Source organism: Ranitomeya variabilis, chromosome 6, assembly GCF_051348905.1.
Source record: "Ranitomeya variabilis isolate aRanVar5 chromosome 6, aRanVar5.hap1, whole genome shotgun sequence".
Classification (NCBI taxonomy): domain Eukaryota; kingdom Metazoa; phylum Chordata; class Amphibia; order Anura; family Dendrobatidae; genus Ranitomeya; species Ranitomeya variabilis.
In genome coordinates, this window is record NC_135237.1 from 273,435,791 (window position 1) to 273,458,597 (window position 22,807).

The 22,807-nt window shown below is 45.5% G+C and overlaps 1 protein-coding gene across 8 annotated transcripts in view; it reads left to right on the forward strand.

The window, feature by feature from the left end:
• The window catches only part of LOC143782318 (uncharacterized), a 356,201-nt gene that overhangs the window by 59,683 nt on the left and 273,711 nt on the right, over positions 1-22,807 (forward strand). For all 8 annotated transcript variants that reach the window (XM_077269673.1, XM_077269669.1, XM_077269670.1 and 5 more), the window contains one exon: positions 20,687-20,752. In XM_077269673.1, the coding sequence (XP_077125788.1) occupies positions 20,687-20,752 (66 nt within the window). The remainder of the gene's footprint in view (positions 1-20,686; positions 20,753-22,807) is intronic.

The following is a 22,807-nucleotide window of genomic DNA, read 5'->3' on the forward strand; positions in this document are numbered from 1 at the left end:
TTCAGATTGACCTGAGTCTTCAGCAGCACTCCAGAGAGAGGCTTCTCGAGAAGCAATTTCCTCATCCAGCGTCTTCTTCACCGAAACCTCGGTTTCCGCTTTGTCCTGCTCCGGTCTTGAGGATGAGCCCATGGAGCTTGACTGCGTAAAGGTGAAGAGGAATCAGCAGGAGGAGATTCCCACTAGGAATCCATATCGTTATGGTGGACGTTCCACTTCCGGTCAATGCAGTGGAACTGAGAGGTCAGAAGAACTCTTCTGCCTAAGACAGGTAAGGGAGACCTCCCTAGGTGAGAATGACTCTTCTCTCCCTCTAACCATATCCATACAGGTGATCTTCGGGAAGGTGCGGTTCTCTGAGATGGCCTATCTGGACTCTGGGTGTGGTGGAAATTTCATCCAGCAAGCTGTGGCCAGGCGATTCGGGATTCCATTTGTTCCACTGCAGCGGTCCTGACGCATCGCCTCCATAGATCGTATACCCCTGAAAGATGCCATTATCGGTATCACCGAAGAGGTGGAGCTTCTAATCGGAGCACTCGACAGGGAGAAAATTACCTTCTATATGTTACCGAATCTTTCTCCACCATTCCTTCTAGGTCTTCCGTGGCTGCGCATCCATGAACCTGTCCTGGATTGGTGGTCTGGAGATGTCCTTCGATAGGGTCAGTCTTGTCAAGAACACTGCCTCAAACCAGTACGGCCTGGTTCTACCCCACGGCCTCCGACAGCTTTACCCAGGTTACCGTCTGCCTACTGGTCCTTCGCAGATGTATTCAACAAGATTGAAGCCGAGACACTTCCACCTCACAGGCCTTACGATTGCCCCATCGATCTAATCCCTGGATCTACTCCTCCTCGAGGTAGGGTCTACCCTCTTTCTCCCACTGAGACTCAAGCCATGTCCGATTACATCAAGGAGAATTTGGCTCGAGAGTTTATCCAGAAGTCCTCCTCCCCAGCTGGAGCTGGGTTCTTCTTCGTCAAGAACAAAGATGGGTCTTTTCGCCCATGCATCGACTACCGTGGTCTCAACCTAATAACGGAAAAGAACAGATACCCTCTTCCCTTAATTCCCGAGCTCTTTGATCGGCTTTGAGGTTACAGGATTTTCACCAAGTTGGATCTCCGTGGGGCTTACAACCTCGTCAGGATATGATCCGGGGATGAGTGGAAAACCGCCTTCAACACGCGAGGATGGTCACTACGAATATCGGGTCATGCCTTTCGGGTTAACAATGCACCCGCCGTCTTCCAGGAGTTTGTCAATTATGTATTCCGTGACCTGCTCTATGTTTGTGTGGTGGTGTATCTGGATGACATCCTGGTGTTTTTTCCCGACTTACCAACTCACAGGAGGAATGTTCGTCTAGTTATTCAAAGATTGAGGGAGAATCGTCTCTACGCAAAGTTTTAGAAATGTCTGTTTGAACGGAGGTCTTTACCCTTTCTTGGCCATATTTCCGATACAGGTCTCGAGATGGATCCAGAGAAGGTATCTGCCGTGTTAAAGTTGCCAAAACCTGAGGAAATCAAGGCCATTCAGCGGTCCCTAGGATTTGCCAACTACTATCGGCAATTCATTCCCCAATTCTCCTCTCTGGTAAGACCACTCACTGCCCTGACTTCTAAAGGTGCCAAACCTAAGGAATGGACTCCTGAGGCCGAATCAGCTTTCGCCTCCCTCAAAGAAGCCTTCTCAACTGCACCAACTCTTCATCGGCCTATGATCAACAAACAGTTTTTCCTTGAAGTGGACGCTTCGTCATCCGGAGCCGGAGCAGTCCTCACACAAAAACTGCCTACCGGTAAGATGGTGACCTGTGGTTTCTTCTCCAAGGCATTTTCACCCTGTGAACGTAACTACTCAATTGGTGATAGAGAGTTACTGGCAATTAAGCTAGCCTTAGAGGAATGGCGATATCTGCTTGAAGGCGCAGTTCATCCAGTCATCATTTACACTGATCATAAGAATCTGTCCTATCTTCAGTCTGCTCAAAGACTCAATTCTCGCCAGGCTCGTTGGTCATTATTCTTTGCTCGGTTCAATTTCTCTCTCCATTTCCGTCCTGCAGAGAAGAATATCAAAGCCAATGTGCTTTCCAGGTCCTTCTTGTCAGACGACCTTGAAGAGGAGCTTCAGCATATCATTGAACCGTCCAAGATGATCACGGTGGCTCCAGTCAGGCTGTCGCAGCTCCCTCCCGGTAAGACGCTTGTAATTGAAAGAGACAAGAAGCGAGTTCTACGCTGGGGTCATTCTTCCAAGCTTGCCGGACACGCTGGTCAAAAGAAGACATTACAACTAATTTCTCGACACTACTGGTGGTCCACCTTGCGCCAAGATGTTCTGAACTTTGTTGCAGCCTGTCCCTCCTGTGCTCGTAATAAAACACCCAAGAAACTGCCAGCCAGTCACCTCCTCACGCTCCTGATTCCGTCTGCTCCTTGGCAACACATTGCCTTGGATTTTATCACAGATCTGCCAGCATCATCCGGTTGTACAGTAATCTGGGTTGTTGTAGACCAGTTCGCCAAGATGGGACATTTCACTCCACTGTCTGGTCTTCCTTCCGTTCCTAAACTCGCAGAGCTCTTCATTCAGCATGTCCTTCGGCTTCACGGACTTCCACTCCACATTGTTTCCGACAGAGGAGTCCAATTCATTTCCCGATTCTGGCGGTCCCTCTGTAAACTGTTGGATGTCACCCTGGACTTTTCCTCGGCCTATCACCCACAATCTAATGGCCAAGTGGAGAGAGTGAATCAAGTCCTCACCAACTATCTGCGACACTTCTTGAATGGTCACCACAGCGACTGGGCCGACCTGCTGCCATGGGCTGAGTTTTCCTACAATAATCATGTCGGTGAGTCCTCCTCTAACTCCCCATTTTTCATTGTTTATGGACAGCATCCTAAGATCCCGACTCCACTGCCTCTTGCTTCCTGCAATCCTGCAGCTGAGTCCCTGGCCAAGGACTTCACAAAAGTCTGGACTGAGACGAGGACCTCACTGAAGCAGGCATCGGTTCGAACCAAGGAACATGCAGATAAGAGATGTCTGGATCCTCCACCTTTCCATCCCGGAGATAAGGTATGGCTGTCTTCCAGGCACATCCGTCTTAAAGTCCCTTCTTATAAGCTGGCTCCTCGTTTCATCGGTCCCTTTGAAGTACTCCACCGAATCAACGATGTGTGCTATCGTTTGAAATTGCCTGCCTCCTTATGGATCAATAACTCTTTCCATGTATCCCTGCTGAAACCAGTTGTTCTCAGTCGCTTCACCCAGGATCCAGGTAATTTTCCTTCTCCTGTCAGTTCCGAGGACGTTTATGAAGTGAAGGACATCCGGGCCATGAAGAAAAGAGGGGGCAGGTCACCCTTTCTGGTTGACTGTTATGATGCTCTGTGCATAAAAAGCACCCTCCCCTTAAGGGAGGTGCCTGGGCATTGTGTTCCTTCTCTGAATTGTTGCCTCAGCTTCAGGCCACGCTCTGCTGTGCTATGCACTTTAATGATATCTCTATTTTCACAGAGTACTCTTCTGGCGATTCCCATCCTGGACTCCTCTGGTCTCTCCGGTTCCCACTCCAAGTTGTCTTGCCTCTCCTCACGGAACCCTCCAGACCCTGTTAGGTTGAACAATTAATAAATGTTCACTCTCTAGTTGCCTACTTTTGGCCTAATGGATATTGATCAGGTGCGCACCAAAGAAATAAACATATGACAACATACAGTCAGATGTAAACTCTCCTTGATCAATCTATGGCTCAGCTCCAAGGGGCTTTATTTAGTCAGAACACAAGTTTATATATCTCCTGTAAGGGGGGCTCGGTTAGCTCTAAAATGGGAGTGATCGGATGTATTCCATTGGTTAGTGGATTGGGCATAGAGCAAGTCTGTGGGTGGATCCATGAGGTCATCAAGGTGGGTTGGTCCATGAGGTCATCAAGGTGGGCGTCACTGTGGGTGGATCCATGAGGTCATCAGGGTGGGCGTCATCTTGGATATCAGCACATGGTATGCTGATACAGGAAATGGCAGCCATCTTTAGTGTCTCACTTTGATCTGAGAAAGCTTAAGTAAGGTTAAACAATACACGTTATGGGTCACTTCTCTCAACCTCATGTCTTGAGGTTAATTATGTATTTGATCTTATGGCTCTCCTCAACAGTCCCCCCTAAATACTTTATTAACCCTTTTTTTTATCTTGATCCCACCGTGGTTCCCTAACCCACCAGTGTTAAGTGTCACTATGACATCAGAGGCTTCATGACAATTCGGATGCTATAGTCACCAGAGAATGTGTGACCAATTATGGGTAAATCAGGAGGTATATCGGAGTGCGTTACCCATTTCCTCGGGACTTTCCTACCTGCTGGATCTATTACTCTCCAATCTCCCATCTCCATGGTTTCATAAAATACACATGTCACTCACCCTGATGTAACACATCCTAGATCTGACGGTCTCGCCCGGGAGGGGGGAATTGGAGTTTTCACCAGTTTGAGACAAGTTTTCCCTTGTGGAAAACCTCCCTTTGTAGCTGGACTTTGACAAGCAGGTCAGATCCTACTCTGTCCCTAACTGTCTAACAAGCTTATAATGTGAGAGATGGATCCAGGAGGCGCTCAGCAACCCTGACTGAAGTAGTAGTCAGGAGCACTTGGTAGGGACCCTCAAATCTCGACTCCAGGGATGTCTTTCTGATGAACTTCTTTACCAGCATGTAGTCACCAGGTTGGAAAGTATGGGTACCTTCACTGGAATCTGGACCTGGAATGGATGATAAAACTTGTACATGTGTTACTGACAGTTCTTTAGTAAGGACAATTACATAATTTACAAAGGTATCACTTCCTGAGGCTAGCTGTTGTGGAAAATATTGACCCGACCTTGGAGGCCCCCCAAAAAGAATCTCGAATGGTGTGAGTTTAGTGGAACCCCTTGGAGTGTTTCTGACTGAGTATAAGGCAACGGGCAAAATGTCTGTCCAAGTCTGACCTCCTAACTGGCTTTCAGTATTTTATTTTGGAAGGTGCCAAACAGTGTTTCTACTTTCCCACTGCTCTGGGGGTGATATGGAGCAGTGATTTTCAACCTTTTTTGAGCCGCGGCACACTTTTTATACTTAAAAAATCCCGGGGCACACCACCAACCAAAATGGCACAAAATGACACTAAAACAGTACATATTCTACATATAGTTAATAATATAGATTCTAAATCTTTTATACTCACTCAGTGTGAAACCTGGGCCTGTTTCGATAAACACAAAAGGGATATCCTGGCAGGAATGGTGGAAAGACACACACAAAGCTCTTCCTCAACAGTTCTCAGTCTCTCCCTGTTTTTAGTTTTTATCGCAGTCAAGCTTGAGAAGCCCAGCTCACATAGATATGTGGTCGAAAATGGGAGCAATGTCAAAATAGCTTTGTTGGCCAGAATGGGGAACTCCTTGGAGTGGTACTGTGCAGTGTATATATACAGAGGAGAGGTACTGTGCGGTGTATATATACAGGGGAGAGGTACTGTGCTGTGTATATATAAAGGGGAGAGGTGCTGTGCAGTGTATATATACAGGAGGAGAGGTACTGTGTGGTATATATACAGGGGAGAGGTACTGTGCGGTGTATATATACAGGAGGAGAGGTACTGTGCAGTGTATATATACAGGAGGAGTGGTACTGTGCAGTGTATATATACAGGGGAGAGGTACTGTGCAGTGTATATATACAGGACAGGAGGAGAGGTACTGTGCAGTGTATATATACAGGAGGAGAGGTACTGTGCAGTGTATATATACAGGAGGAGCGGTACTGTGCAGTGTATATATACAGGACAGGAGGAATATTACTGTGCAGTGTACATATACAGGACAGGAGGAGTGGTACTGTGCTGTGTATATATACAGGAGGAGTGGTAATGTGCAGTGTATATATACAGGAGGAGAGGTACTGTGCAGTGTATATACTTCAACAGCCGCCCAGCCCAGGCCCCCAGCACCTGTCCTGTATATATATTATATACACTGTATCTATACAGGCTGTGCTGGGGGCCTGGGCTGGGCGGCTGCTGTAGTATATATATATATATGTCAGCTGCAGCCGTCCAGCCCATGGCCGCCCCAGGTCACCCAGAGTAGACTGTCAGAACATACAACGATAATGATAGCATGGCACTCACTCAGGTGCCGGTAGCAGCTCCGGGAATCTGCCTGTGCCTGATAAGTTCAGCACTGCTTGCAGCCAGGAGAGTAGAGCAGGAGAACTCTCCGCCCACAATGTCACGCTGGCTGGCTGTGTCCTTAACCCCTATGTGTGCCTGGCCCTGCACTGACTGAGATGCTTGTGCCAGGCAGCGCAAATTGAAAGGGTAGAAAGGGTTAAAGCATAGTTTGGGGAACTTTCCCCACGGCACACCCGACCATGTGTCCCGGCACACTAGTGTGCCGCGGAACACTGGTTGAAAATCACTGATATGGAGTATGTAAACCCAAATCAGCACCCACCAATGTCCATAGTTCCTTAGTCAGTGCTGCAATGAATGCGGGTACTTGGTCACTCTCAATTACCTCTGGGACCCCATATCTGCATACTACTTCAGTCATCAGTCTCTTAACAGTTACTCTGGCAGTCATGTTGGTTACTGGATAGGCTTCGGGCCATCCTGAGAACATGTCAGTCACTACCAGTACATACTCGTACTTCCCTACTTTTGGCATTTGAATGTGATCAATCTGAATTCTCTGAAAGGGATAGAGTGGTTTAGCCAAATGTTTCTGTCACCGAGGAGTACAGATTATGGGGTAGACAAAGCTTTTTGTTCACCCTCCAGACTCCATCTTCATCCTTTTTTTAGCTCCTCCTTCTTGCCATGACTTCTTTTCATCATCTGTTGTCTTGATGTAGATGGATAATCCTCATGAGCGCATTTAGGCTCTTCTACAGTGTCTTGTGACACGTACATCGCTGCTTTCTCTTTCCCAAATGGATCTGCAGCATAAGTTTCTGCTGTTTTGTCAGCAAAGAATTTCCCCCTTGCTTCTGGAGAATCCAATCTCCCGTGAGCTTTGATCTTGATCACTGCAACCTCTGAAGGTAGATCTAGAGTGACCACAAGTTCTTGTATGGTAGCAGCATGTTTTCAGGAGTAACACTGGACGTTAGGTATCCTCTGGCTGCCCAGATCCTGCCAAAGTCATGAGCCACTCCGAAAGCATATCTTGAATCCGTGTAGATGTTGACCACCTTTTTTTCGCTTCCTGACAAGCCAACGTCAAAGCTTTAAGTTCCGCTTCTTGTGCAGACATGTGCGGTGGTAGGGATCCGGCTGAGATGACCTGGTCATGTGTAACCACGGCATATCCCGTATGGAACCTTCCTGTTTCGTCTGCAAATCTGGAACCATCAGTGAAGAACGTCAGGTCAGCGTGTGGGAATGGGTCTTCAGACACGTTTTTCTTGGAGGCTGCTTCTTCCTGCATTTGTTCAAGACAGTCATGATCCTCCTCTGAGTGTGTAGAAGCATCTTCACTGAGAGCATCAGCATCATCATCCACATCCCCCCCTGGAAAGAGGAAGCAGCAAGGACAGTTTGAGGATGCTGCAGCGGACAAGAGTGACATTATCCAGAACCAAGAGCGAACATTGGAGTCTCATATGACGCTGCACCAACAGATGTTTAGGTTGCAAGAATAGCAATTATGTTGTGTGGAGCCATTAAGAGAACTGGATGTCCTCAGATGATATCAGAATTTGGGATTCCAAAAGCTGGTGCAGACTGTATGGCCTGTTTAAGAGCGTAGAAAGCTTCCACGGATTAGGGACATAGTGGAAACGCTGACGTCTTGAGGTCATCGTACAATGGCTGCATCAGCTTGGAGGCTTCTGGAATCCATTGGCGACAATAAGTGATAGGTCAGCCAACTCATCCGAGGCCCATGTCTTAGGTTGTTGGCAGAACTCAACACAAGAGTCCCATGTCTTGTCACTGGCAAGTGAGGCATCATTGAACACGATTTCCATAACAGGCCAATATGCATCGCCTGCTTTAACCCCTTCATGACCCAGCCTATTTTGGCCTTAATGACCTTGCCGTTTTTTGCAATTCTGACCAGTGTCCCTTTATGAGGTAATAACTCGGGAACGCTTCAACGGATCCTAGCGATTCTGAGATTGTTTTTTCGTGACATATTGGGCTTCATGTTAGTGGTAAATTTAGGTTGATAATTTCTGTGTTTATTTGTGAAAAATGGAAATCTGGCGAAAATTTTGAAAATTTTGCAATTTTCACATTTTGAATTTTTATTCTGTTAAACCAGAGAGTTATGTGACACAAAATAGTTAATAAATAACATTTACCACATGTTTACTTTACATCAGCACAATTTTGGAAACAACATTTTTTTTTGCTAGGAAGTTATAAGGGTTAAAATTTGACCAGTGATTTCTCATTTTTACAACAAAATTTACAAAACCATTTTTTTTAGGGACCACCTCACATTTGAAGTCAATTTGAGGGTTCTATATGGCTGAAAATACCCAAAAGTGACACCATTCTAAAAACTGCACCCCTCAAGGTGCTCAAAACCACATTCAAGAAGTTTATTAACCCTTCAGGTGTTTCACAGCAGCAGAAGCAACATGGAAGGAAAAAATGAACATTTAACTTTTTAGTCACAAAAATGATCTTTTAGCAACAATTTTTTTATTTTCCCAAGGGTAAAAGGAGAAACTGGACCACGAACGTTGTTGTCCAATTTGTCCTGAGTACGCTGATACCTCATATGTGGGGGTAAACCACTGTTTGGGCGCACGGCAGAACTCGGAAGGGAAGGAGCGCCATTTGACTTTTTGAATGAAAAATTGGCTCCAATCTTTAGCGGACACCATGTCACGTTTGGAGAGCCCCCGTGTGCCTAAACATTGGAGCTCCACCACAAGTGACCCCATTTTGGAAACTAGACCCCCCAAGGAACTTATCTAGATGCATAGTGAGCACTTTAAACCCCCAGGTGCTTCACAAATTGATCCGTAAAAATGAAAAAGTACTTTTTTTTCACAAAAAAAATATTTTAGCCTCAATTTTTTAATTTTCACATGGGCAACAGGATAAAATGGATCCTAAAATTTGTTGGTCAATTTCTCCTGAGTACACTGATACCTCACATGTGGGGGTAAACCACTGTTTGGGCACATGGTAAGTCTCGGAAGGGAAGGAGCGCCATTTGACTTTTTGAATGAAAAATTATCTCCATCGTTAGCGGACACCATGTCGCGTTTGGAGAGCCCCTGTGTGACTAAACATTGGAGCTTCCCCACAAGTGACCCCATTTTGGAAAGGAGACCGCCCAAGGAACTTATCTAGATGCATAGTGAGCACTTTAAACCCTCAGGTGCTTCACAAATTGATCCGTAAAAATGAAAAAGTACTTTTTTTTCACAAAAAAATTCTTTTAGCCTCAATTTTTTAATTTTCACATGGGCAACAGGATAAAATGGATCCTAAAATTTGTTGGGCAATTTCTCCTGAGTACACCGATACCTCATATGTGGGGGTAAACCACTGTTTGGGCGCATGGCAAGGCTCGGAAGGGAAGGCGCGCCATTTGACTTTTTGAATGGAAAAGTAGCTCCAATCGTTAGCGGACACCATGTCGCGTTTGGAGAGCCCCTGTGTGCCTAAACATTGGAGCTCCCCCACAAGTGACCCCATTTTGGAAACTAGACCCCCCAAGGAACTTATCTAGATGCATAGTGAGCACTTTAAACCAACAAGTGCTTCACAGAAGTTTATAACGCAGAGCCGTGAAAATAAAAAATAATTTTTCTTTCCTCAAAAATGATTTTTAGCCCAGAATTTTTTATTTTCCCAAGGGTAACAGGAGAAATTGGACCCCAAATGTTGTTGTCCAGTTTGTCCTGAGTACGATGATACCCCATATGTGGGGGTAAACCACTGTTTGGGTGCATGGCAGGGCTTGGAAGGGAAGGCACGCCATTTGGCTTTTTGAATGGAAAATTAGCTCCAATCATTAGCGGACACCATGTCGCGTTTGGAGAGCCCCTGTGTGCCTAAACATTGGAGCTTCCCCATAAGTGACCCCATTTTGGAAACTAGACCTCCCAAGGAACTAATCTAGATGTGTGGTGAGCACTTTGAACCCCCAAGTGCTTCACAGAAGTTTATAACGCAGAGCCATGAAAATAAAAAATATTTTTTCTTTTCTCAAAAAATTTTTTTTAGCCCTGAATTTTTTATTTTCCCAAGGGTAACAGGGGAAATTTGACCCCAATAGTTGTTGTCCAGTTTCTCCTGAGTACGCTGATACCCCATATGTGGGGGTAAACCACTGCTTGGGCACACGTCGGGGTTCGGAAGGGAAGTAGTGACGTTTTGAAATGCAGACTTTGATGGAATGCTCTGCGGGCGTCACGTTGCGTTTGCAGAGCCCCTGATGTGCCTGAACAGTAGAAACCCCCCACAAGTGACCCCATTTTGGAAACTAGACCCCCAAATGAACTTATCTAGATGTGTGGTGAGCACTTTGAACCCCTAAGTGCTTCACAGAAGTTTATAACGCAGAGCCGTGAAAATAATAAATACGTTTTCTTTCCTCAAAAAAAATTTTTTTAGCCCTGATTTTTTTATTTTCCCAAGGGTAACAGGAGAAATTTGACCCCAAGATTTGTTGTCCAGTTTCTCCTGAGTATGCTGATACCCCATATGTGGGGGTAAACCACTGTTTGGGCACATGCCGGGACTTGGAAGTGAAGTAGTGATGTTTTGAAATGCAGACTTTGATGGAATGCTCTGCGGGCATCACGTTGCTTTTGCAGAGCCCCTGATGTGCCTAAACAGTAGAAACCCCCCACAAGTGACCCCATTTTGGAAACTAAACCCCCAAGGGAACTTATCTAGATGTGTGGTGAGCACTTTGAACCTCTAAGTGCTTCACAGAAGTTTATAACACAGAGCCGTGAAAATAATAAATACGTTTTCTTTCCTCAAAAAATTTTTTTTAGCCCTGATTTTTTTATTTTCCCAAGGGTAACAGGAGAAATTTGACCCCAAGAGTTGTTGTCCAGTTTCTCCTGAGTACGGTGATACCCCATATGTGGGGGTAAACCACTGTTTGGGCACTTGCCGGAGCTCGGAAGTGAAGTAGTGACGTTTTGAAATGCAGACTTTGATGGAATGCTCTGCGGGCATCACGTTGCGTTTGCAGAGCCCCTGATGTGCCTAAACAGTAGAAACTCCCCACAAGTGACCCCATTTTGGAAACTAAACCCCCAAGGGAACTTATCTAGATGTGTGGTGAGCACTTTGAACCCCCAAGTGCTTCACAGAAGTTTATAACGCAGAGCCGTGAAAATAAAAAATCATTTTTCTTTCCTCAAAAATAATTTTTTAGCCCGCAATTTTTTATTTTCCCAAGGGTTACAGGAGAAATTGGACCCCAAAAGTTGTTGATCAGTTTCTCCTGAGTACGCTGGTACCCCATATGTGGGGGTAAAGCACTGTTTGGGCACACGTCGGGGCTCGGAAGGGAGAGAGCACCATTTTACTTTTTCAACGCAAGATTGGCTGGAATCAATGGTGGCGCCGTGTCGCGTTTGGAGACCCCCTGATGTGCCTAAAAAGTGGAAACCCCTCAATTCTAACTCCAACACTAACCCCAACACACCCCTAACTCTAATCCCAACCCTAACCACAACCCTAACCCCAACACACCCCTAACCCTAGTCTTACCCCTAATTCCAACCCTAAGGCTATGTGCTCACGTTTCGGATTTGTGTGGATTTTTCCGCAGTTTTTGAAAAATCTGCAGGTAAAACGCACTGCGCTTTACCTGCGGATTTACCGCGGATTTCCAGTGTTTTTTGTGTGGATTTCACTTGCGGATTCCTATTATGGAGCAGGTGTAAAACGCTGCGGAATTGCACAAAGAATTGACATGCTGCGGAAAATACAATGCAGCGTTTCCGCGCTGTATTTTCTGCACCATGGGCACAGCGGATTTGGTTTTCCATAGGTTTACGTGGTACTGTAAACGTGATGGAAAACTGATACGAATCCGCAGCGACCAATCCGCTGCGGATCCGCAGCCAAATCCGCACCGTGTGCACATAGCCTAATTCTAACCCTAATTCTAGCCCTAAGTGCAACCCTAGCCCTAAGTGCAACCCTAAGTGCAACCCTAAGTGCAACCCTAGCCCTAAGTGCAACCCTAAGTGCAACCCTAAGTGCAACCCTAGCCCTAAGTGCAACCCTAAGTGCAACCCTAGCCCTAAGTGCAACCCTAAGTGCAACCCTAAGTGCAACCCTAAGTGTAACCCTAAGTGCAACCCTAGCCCTAAGTGCAACCCTAAGTGCAACCCTAAGTGCAACCCTAAGTGCAACCCTAAGTGCAACCCTAAGTGCAACCCTAGCCCTAAGTGCAACCCTAAGTGCAACCCTAAGTGCAACCCTAAGTGCAACCCTAGCCCTAAGTGCAACACTAAGTGCAACCCTAAGTGCAACCCTAGCCCTAAGTGCAACCCTAAGTGCAACCCTAAGTGCAACCCTAAGTGCAACCCTAGCCCTAAGTGCAACCCTAAGTGCAACCCTAGCCCTAAGTGCAACCCTAAGTGCAACCCTAAGTGCAACCCTAAGTGTAACCCTAAGTGCAACCCTAAGTGCAACCCTAAGTGCAACCCTAAGTGCAACCCTAAGTGCAACCCTAAGTGCAACCCTAAGTGCAGCCCTAAGTGCAACCCTAAGTGCAACCCTAAGTGCAACCCTAAGTGCAACCCTAAGTGCAACCCTAGCCCTAAGTGCAACCCTAAGTGCAACCCTAAGTGCAACCCTAGCCCTAAGTGCAACCCTAAGTGCAACCCTAGCCCTAAGTGCAACCCTAAGTGCAACCCTAAGTGCAACCCTACCCCTAACCCTAACCCTACCCCTAACCCTACCCCTAACCCTAACCCTAATGGAAAAACAAAAATAATTATATTTTCTGTATTTTATTATTATCCCTACCTATGGGGGTGATAAAGGGGGTGATTTATTCACTATTTTTTTTATTTTGATCGCTGTGATAGAACTTATCACAGCGACCAAAATGTGCAGGAACGAATCTGCCGGCTTGCAGATTCGGCGGGCGTACTGCGCATGCGCCCGCCATTTTCCAAGATGGCGGCGCCCATGAAGCAGACGGCCGGACACCGGGAGGGACATCGGAGCTAGGTAAGTATGGGGGGGTGGGACCGGAACACGGGGGGGGGATCGGAGGACCTGGGGAGCGGACAGGAGGACCGGGGGAGCCGACAGGAGGGAGGAGGGGAGCGGAACGGAGATCGGGGCAAAAAAGACGACTGGGGGGGCGATCGGTGGGCTGGGGTGGGGGCAGATCGGGGTCTCCAGCCATGGCAGATGCTATTGCAGCATCGGCCATGGCTGGATTGTAATATTTCACCATTTTCATAGGTGAAATATTACAAATCGCTCTGATTGGCAGTTTCACTTTCAACAGCCAATCAGAGCGATCGTAGCCACGGGGGGGTGAAGCCACCCCCCCTGGGCTGAAGTACCACTCCCCCTCTCCCTGCAGATCGGGTAAAATAGGAGTTAACCCCTTCACCCGATCTGCAGGGACGCGATCATTCTGTGACACAGCATATGCGTCACAGGTCGGGAAGGCACCGACTTTCATGACGCATACGCTGTGTCACAGGTCGGGAAGGGGTTAAAATTTGCCAGGGTAATGAGATCTTGCCACGTGCCTTGGTAATTCCTTTGGATTTGAAGCATGCTTCTGTATAAAGGCATCAGCTGTTTTTCTGGATCTGGAAGTTGGTTCAACAGAGTAGCAGCTTGCTGGGGTGTAAACTTGACGTAGAGTGTGGGCTCCTCAGACATGAGCATTGGCACTGTTGGTGGTGGCACCTGAGGCGTGAGTATAGATGGCACCGGGAGTACAGATGTAATCCCTTGTGTATGAGGAGCAGGAGGAAGTAACAGTCCTGGAATGAGGGGCTCTATTTGGGCAGCTCCAGTATCATGGTGTGGGGTCCAGGTGACGCAGGCAGTCTTAAAAGCTTTAACAGTCCTGTCCTCATTACTAATTAACCTGATTTTGGAGAGTCAGCAAATGCTTGGGGGGCTACACTTTATTATAATTCCAACGATTTCCCTTGTACATGCATGAACAGGGAAACCGAATATGCCAACACCAATAGCGGGAATTGTCAAGGTCTCAATCTGCTCACTAATATTTGCATACTCTAAAATGCGAGTTATTGCTGCACGAAGTTGTTGAGCACTAACGTCTGGATGAATAGGGTCAAAAGTAGGGGTCACAGTGTGTATGATGATTATACACAGAAGACTGCCAGATTTAGTCACCGCTATGTCCCCAACAGCTATCTGAACACCTGGCTCAACAGTGATTCGACTGTCATCTTGAATAGTCGCCCCTCCTGCTTCCACTATAGCTCTAGCTACACCTCCATTGTGCTCTAACCGAGAATTGGCAGCATTCACAATAGCGTCTGTCTCCATTGTTATGTCACCCTTTCCCACCACTAACAAGGGTCCCTCAGGAAGTTCTTTTTCAAAAATAGGTTGCCAACATTCCCTCCCCTTTGTGCTTCCTGTGCTATTGGTATCCCCCTCCCAGATTGAGCCCCCCTTGTTACATTTGCCACCGTCCCATACAGGTGTGCGCTTGGCTGCGAGAGAGCCTGTGAGGTACCGGGTATAGGGTTAGGTAGACTGCGTGAGAGTGCTGTTATATTGAAAGTGTTGGGAGGAGAGGCCGTTGCTTGGAGCATCTCATGTGGGTGTGCAGCTAAATTGGCAGTGGAAGTGACAGTAGAAAGGGTCGGTGCCGGGGACGATCCAGGTGGGAGGATTGCTGGACTCACGACAGGAGTGATAGGGGAAAGGGTCGGTGCCCCATTGGAAACCACTGAGACGGGAAACATAGGTAAAGCCTGTTCACTTACCGAAGGAATATAGTATTGGCCTTTAGTGGTCATTACTGGGTAACAAGGATTTAGTGATGTGGTGTGTAGCCTTAGTCTGAGATGTTCACCACCAGGAGCAGCACATTGGCCATTCACCAAATGGCCGCTGCCAGAATTACTGTACATTTCCCATCCACAAAATGGCCGCCGTCAGAATTAGCACATTTGCCATCCACAAAATGGCTGCTGCCAGAATTAACACATTTGCCATCCACAAAATGTCTGCTGCCAGAATTATCATGCTACACTCTTCAGCGTCTCTCCAGTATGTATCTCTATCAGGGTCCGTCATAGATGTTCTATTTTTTCTAGGCTGTAGCTTCTCTTTCTGGGTATCCAGTACTATATTGGTAGCAACCTCCGGGTAGGTGTCCATATACTCTTGCTTCTTTGGTCTTTTTGTTTATATTTCCTCTCTCACTATGATTTATGTTCCACCTCTCAGGCAGGCCATATAGCCACTTGCATCTATACATTGTCCCAGTAAACGGTATGTAAAACTCCACCACTGTACTACCACTGTGCCACGATATAGGTCACTCTCTTATACCACTGATATCCACCGACCATCATTCTCGCCATAGTCATATGCATAGGATATTGCATATGTTGTATATACTTTGGTTATTTTTATTCACAGTTTTATTTGTTTTCCCGATTATGCTCTTTGATTATGTTGTATTGTATGTACATACTTATTTCAGTTACTGATGAAGGTCCGACTGTGGGACCGAAACGTTTTCTGATTTGGGATAATAAACCTTTCGTTTCTTCGCACCACAAAGTTGAGTGCCGGGTTTTGTATTATTTGCTGATTACGGTTTGGGAACCTACCCGTGCACCTCATACGGTTGTGCACACGTGTATCTAACTAGCATTAACACATTTGCCATCCACAAAATGGCTGCTCTTAGAATTAGCACATGGCCCATCCACAAAATGGCTACCGCCAGAATTAGCACATTTGCCATCCACAAAATGGCTGCTGCCAGAATTACATTTGCCATCCACAAAATGGATGCTATTAGAATTAGCACTTTTGCCATCCACCAAATGGCTGCTATTAGAATTAGCACTTTTGCCATCCACCAAATGGCTGCTGCCAGCATTACATTTGCCATCCACAAAATGGCTGCTGCCAGCATTAACACATTTGCCATCCACAAAATGGCTGCTCTTAGAATTAGCACATGGCCCATCCACAAAATGGCTGCTGCCATCAGAATAAGCACATGGCTCTGGGCCACCATTATACAGTGGTGGCTGCTCACAGGATATATTTTTGTAATACACATAACTCAAAACTCTACCCTTTTTATTTCCTCTTCTACCCAATTTTCAAATTTCTCTCTACAGACTTTCAGAGACTTTCTCCTGCCCTAGCAATAGACAACAATCCATTATCTTCTAGGATACCTTTTTTTTCCAAGACAGTCTTCCACTCCAGGGGCTGTAACTTCCCCCTTCTGGCATTACACACAACTTCATAAGCTTTTTACATTGTTTAACATGACTCTTCCCTTTACGAGTCGCCACTAATGTGCACGAGTCTAACTTGCCATCTGAATTTGGCTTAGTGCCAATACGGCAGAACTGAATTAATTTCTCCATCTTTCTATAGATATACAGTATATATATATCTATCAAGATAACAAACACCAAACAAACAATAAGACGGGGGAGATGACTCAAACCTGAGATTCTAAAGGGAACTGAGTCTGCAGCACACAGTTCCTATTCTTTCTTGTCACGTGGTCCCTATCTGACTTCTGTGTTCCGTACTTTACAAACCAATTATTCCCTACTTACTCAAATTGCTCCCGAAATTACCAGGCCCCGTGCTGAGTCAATTCACTCGAAGTCACAAGGCAAAACTAAATTTAGTTGGCTCGAACTGAGTCAATTCACTCGAAGTTAACGGGCCGCTACACAATTAGGCGCCGAACTGAGTCATCTCGCTCCAAGTTAACGGGCCCCTCCTAGGCCGAGTCATTTCACTCCAGGTCCTAGTCTCTCCTATACAGAACTGAAAATTGTATCACAGGCGACAATCGTGTACTGTACCACAGACCAAAATTTTTTTTTTTTTCCACACTGAAAAATTTGCTTTCCTCTTTTTTTTTTTTTTTTTTTTTAAACGCTGAAAAAAATTCGCTTGCTCTCTTAACTAACAGTCATCTCCCCTCTTCACAACACGTAACAGGCAGTAGGCAACTAAAACATGTGACGGTTCTTGCAGTTAAATGACCAGCAGTGGAGAGACCCTTCTGCCGTCTTACAGATACCGCGAAAACCGGACACGGTCAGGCAATCTGCACAGGATACCCCGAAGGACACAGGTAAAGGCTACAGATTATAAAAATCAGCAGACTTACCGTGTTCTGATTAGGTGATCAGTCTCCAGGTTCGGGGTATTCAGCGCGTCCTGCTGTTCCACTTGCCGGTCCTCAGGGTTCAGGGCTCTTCCTCTGCTGGCCCCAGGTTGGGCGGCCAAATGTTAGGTTGAACAATTAATAAATGTTCACTCTCTAGTTGCCTACTCCTGGCCTAATGGATATTGATCAGGTGCGCACCAAAGAAATAAACATATGACCACACACAGTCAGATGTAAACTCTCCTTGATCAATCTATGGCTCAGCTCCAAGGGGCTTTATTTAGTCAGAACACAAGTTTATATATCCCTGTAAGGGGGGCTCGGTTAGCTCTAAAATGGGAGTGATCGGATGTATTCCATTGGTTAGTGGATTGGGCATAGAGCAAGTCTTTGGGTGGATCCATGAGGTCATCAGGATGGGTTGGTCCATGAGGTCATCAAGGTGGGCATCACTGTGTGTGGATCCATGAGGTCATCAGGGTGGGCGTCATCTTGGATATCAGCACATGGTATGCTGATACAGGAAATGGCAGCCATCTTTAGTGTCTCACTTTGATCTGAGAAAGCTTAAGTAAGGTATTTGATCTTATGGCTCTCCTCAACAACCCTGCTACCGGAGGGATCAACCTTGCTGGATTTCATGGAGCTTCTGGGATTCTCTCCACCATCAGGCCAAAGTATTATACAGTGTTGCTAGTTTGTCAGTACGGGTCGTCCTCTGGTCCTGGATCCGTGGCATTCAGGCCACCTGGTGTTGTGAGGGGGGAATCCCTGTATAAGGGTACATCTTGCCGGGTGCTCCACTACATGGTACAGTGTTGTGATCCAGAGGTTCTTTCCCTCTGACACCTTTTTCCGTTTTGTTTTACCTTGTTAATAAATATCTTTTGGTTTATGAGATTCACTCTCCTGTCTTTTGAGTATCGGATATACAGCCGCCACTGCACTATCAGTGGTCTAGTGAGTCCACTATACCTTGTCACACCCTGTGGGTGTTGGGGTATGTGTCCACATTCAGGAAACGTTGCGTGTTTGACGCTGCGCAGAGCTGCAGCGTCAAACACGCAGCGTCCAGATGTTCCAGCATAGTGGAGGGGATTTTTTGAAATCCCGTGTCCACTATGCGTGGAAACACGCCTCCGTCGGCCCTGCGACTCCGGACATGCTGCGCGTCTTTTAAGATCGCAGCATGTCCTTGTTACTTGCGGCGACGCTGCGCCGCCGCAAGGAATAACCCAGGGCCCTATGCGAGGGGTGCGATGATCCCGGATGTGTGCAATGAACACATCCGGCATCATCGCGTCCCAGAAGGGGGCGGGGCTTAGCGCCGAGCAGGTTTGGTTCAAAATATAAAATAATTAACCCAATCGGTAAACACTGTAAACAGAAAAAAATTCCCAAACTCAAAAATTGCTGTTTTTGGGTCACTCCAATACTGCACAAAATGCTGAAAGAAGTAATCAAAATGTCATATCTCTTCTTAAATGGTATCCATTAAAATGAAAATGTTGCGGGACTTGGAATATAGCGACACTATAAAAAATTTTCTTAAACAAACTTTTTTTTTTTTTACCACTAAAATAATAAACTTGACAATTTTGGTATCGCTGTACTGATAGAGAGCAATGTTTCCAGGTCATTTTTACCATACAATTTACATAGTAAACAATCCCCCCCCCCCCCCCCCCAATTATTATTTTTTTTTTTATTTCACCACACTTGGAAATTTTTGTCATTTTCCAGTTCACTGTGTCCTCAAATAAATGGAATAATTCAAAAGTACAACTCATCCCACAAAAAATCAACCCTCACACGTCTGTGGATAGAAAAGTTAAGAAGTTGTGGATCTTGCAAGAAGGGGAGCAGAAAACAAAAAAAATTAAAATTGACCGTGGCAGGAAGAAGTTAAAGATCCATATACCGACTGCTCTGGTTTGATATCCTCAGAAGTATTAGCTAAGAAATAGGTGGGGTTTATGTGGTTGCGAAAGCTAGTACAGAAGTGTGTCTCCTGTAAATCCAAAATTTAAAAGGGAATCTCTCAAAAGGGTCACTCCTCATAAGCAATCTATATAAGCAAGCACGTCATAAAAAGTTGAATAAAATCATTGATCTCTGCGATTTGTCTTACTCAAGAGAAATCTACTCATTTCTTGTAAATGAACTGTTAAAATCTTTGGACTGGACATAGATCTCCCCTAGAATCTACCTCCAGAGCTGCTTGTTTAAAAGAAAAAAAAAAAAAAAGGAATTACCAGTGTGAACCAAGTAATTTGCTCTCATAATCACACACAGCTGGGGGGGTTGTTTAACCCCCTTATGACATGTGCCGTATATGTATGCCATATGTCGGGTCTCCCCCTTTGATGTGGACTCCAGCACTGAGCCACATGTTTCTTGCACATGTCACCTGATTTCAACAGCTGACATGTGCTCTTAACCTGTTAAATGCAGCTGTCAGTCTCTGCCAGCGGCATTTAATATGATCGTGCCATAAGGCTATGTTCACATTTGCGTTGTGCGCCGCAGCGTCGGCGCCGCAGCGCACAACGCAAACAAAAACGCGGCAAAACGCACGCTAAAACGCTGCGTTTTGCGCCGCATGCGTCCTTTTTGGCCGAAAGTTGGACGCAAAAAAAATGCAACTTGATGCGTTTCTTGCGTCCAACGCTTGCGGCCATGCGGCGCAAAACGCAGCACAATGCATGTCCATGCGCCCCCATGTTAAATATAGGGACGCATGCGGCGACGCTGCGGCGCCCAACGCTGCGGCGCTGACCGCAAATGTGAACGTAGCCTAAGTGCGTCACTAAATTAAAGAAATACATTACTCCGTATTTTAGGCGGGGTGCCAAGAAAAGGATACCAATCCCAATTACCGTATATGTAGGGTGAGGTAAAAAGGACATAAGCCAAACAGAACAATCCGTATTGTGCTCCTTACCAAACAAAAAAAAAAAGTCTTGATCCAATCGCCGTTCATCAGAGAGAAGTGCGCCTGCATAGGAACGACACTGAATGACGTAGGATGCCACATCCAACACAGAAAGAGGGCAGCGATCACAAGTAGAGGTGGCGCCGGATCAAGACCAGAGACCCCATCGGCGTATAATAAAAAGTCTTTTTTCAGCTCTGCAGACTGGATTGGGGACTTTTTCACAATGTTTTAGAACGCTATACTAAAAAAAGGCTGTAATGTTGGTGGCTGCATCTGAATATGGGGAAAAACCTAGTGACAGGTTCCCTTTAATGATTTTCTGCAAGACTCACTAAACTAACCTATTGTGTTCTTTCTACATAGATCTGTAATGTGTCCGTTTGCAATGCCGTAACATTTCAAGCTCATACAAATGGAAAGAAACATAAGGTGAGCAGACCAATACTCTGCGATCTTCCCCGTACACAGCACAGCATACTGGGGTGGGTTCTATTAACGTTTTATCACTATTGATGGCAAAATGCAAGCAAAGGAATGTGTCGATTGCAGATTGTGGTAGCATACCTACAAATTACAACAAAATTTGATATAAACTACTGCGCTAAGAAGACCAAATAAAATGGAAACTGTTCAAGTGCAAACATAAAATTATGGGCAACTATATATCATAATATACAGAAAAATGAAAAAGGAGGTACAAAATAGTTGTTGCCTACATCTCTACTTAGTATTAGCTATACTATTCATCTACTGCTATTAATCTACTATTTACCGTGTTTAGATATCTGTATTTCAGCTGTATTCACCACCCTGATTGTTACTTATAGGCTTTTATCTAACTAGGCTTATGTAATCAAAGACAGTATATCACAAAAATAAGTACACCCCTCACTTTTTTGTAAATATTTTATATCTCTTCATGGGACAACACTGATACAATGCAAAGTAGTCAGTGTATAAAAGTGTCATATCTTCAAAGTGTAAATTTGGTGTGCCCTCTGAATAACTCAACAGTCATTAATGTCTAAACAGCTGGCAACCAAAGTGAGCACACCCTAAGTGAAAATAGCCAAATTGTGCCTAGTGTCAATATTTTGTATGACCACCATTATTTTCAAGTACTACCTTAAAGGGAACCTGTCATGCCATTTTATCTATTCAACTGCCCCCAGTGCATTGTTAGTTCTGCAATGTGCATCACTAACATGGTTTTCTCAAAGACAAGCCACCATGTGTAATAAACAAAAAAAACAAACCCGCACACTTTATATCCTTAAGGGATTCCTTCATATACCTTTTCTTCCAATCATAAGGGTGGCGCATTTAATGTTTTCAGTCAGCGTCCTGTTCAAATTATGTCTACCCACATCACTTCGATTGATTCCTGACGTCACGGCAACCACCTAAGAAATCCCGCACGTGTGCACTGCCCCTCCGCTCTCCAGGCGTGCGTACTGACTCTGGGTGTACAGCCTGGGCTTCATGTCATGCTACGGAGCCACTGTGAGTCAGTGGCTATATGACATATGAGCGGGCACGCTTTGCGCCCCACTCTGTCTCTTCTACTCAGTGTGCATGCCCAGGGAGTTGATGGGCAGTGCAGACGTGAGGGATTTCCATTTGCATTGTCATGAAAATACAGAAAAATCTTTAAATGAGAAGGTGTCCAAACTTTTGGTCTGTACTGTGTGTGTGTGTGTGTGTGTGTGTGTGTGTCTGTGTGTGTGTGTGTATATATATATATGTATATGTGTGTGTATATATATATATATATATATATATATATATATATATATATATATATATATATATATATATATATATATATATATATATATATATACTCACCGGCCACTTTATTAGGTACACCATGCTAGTAACGGGTTGGACCCCCTTTTGCCTTCAGAACTGCCTCAATTCTTCGTGGCATAGATTCAACAAGGTGCTGGAAGCATTCCTCAGAGATTTTGGTCCATATTGACATGATGGCATCACACAGTTGCCGCAGATTTGTCGGCTGCACATCCCAAAGATGCTCCATACAAGGCAGGATGGATCCATGCTTTCATGTTGTTTACGCCAAATTCTGACCCTACCATCCGAATGTCGCAGCAGAAATCGAGACTCATCAGACCAAGCAACGTTTTTCCAATCTTCTACTGTCCAATTTCGATGAGCTTGTACAAATTGTAGCCTCAGTTTCCTGTTCTTAGCTGAAAGGAGTGGTACCCGGTGTGGTCTTCTGCTGCTGTAGCCCATCTGCCTCAAAGTTTGACGCACTGTGCGTTCAGAGATGCTCTTAGGCCTACCTTGGTTGTAACGGGTGGCGATTTGAGTCACTGTTGCCTTTCTATCAGCTCGAACCAGTCTGCCCATTCTCCTCTGACCTCTGGCATCAACAAGGCATTTCCGCCCACAGAACTGCCGCTCACTGGATTTTTTTTTCTTTTTCGGACCATTCTCTGTAAACCCTAGAGATGGTTG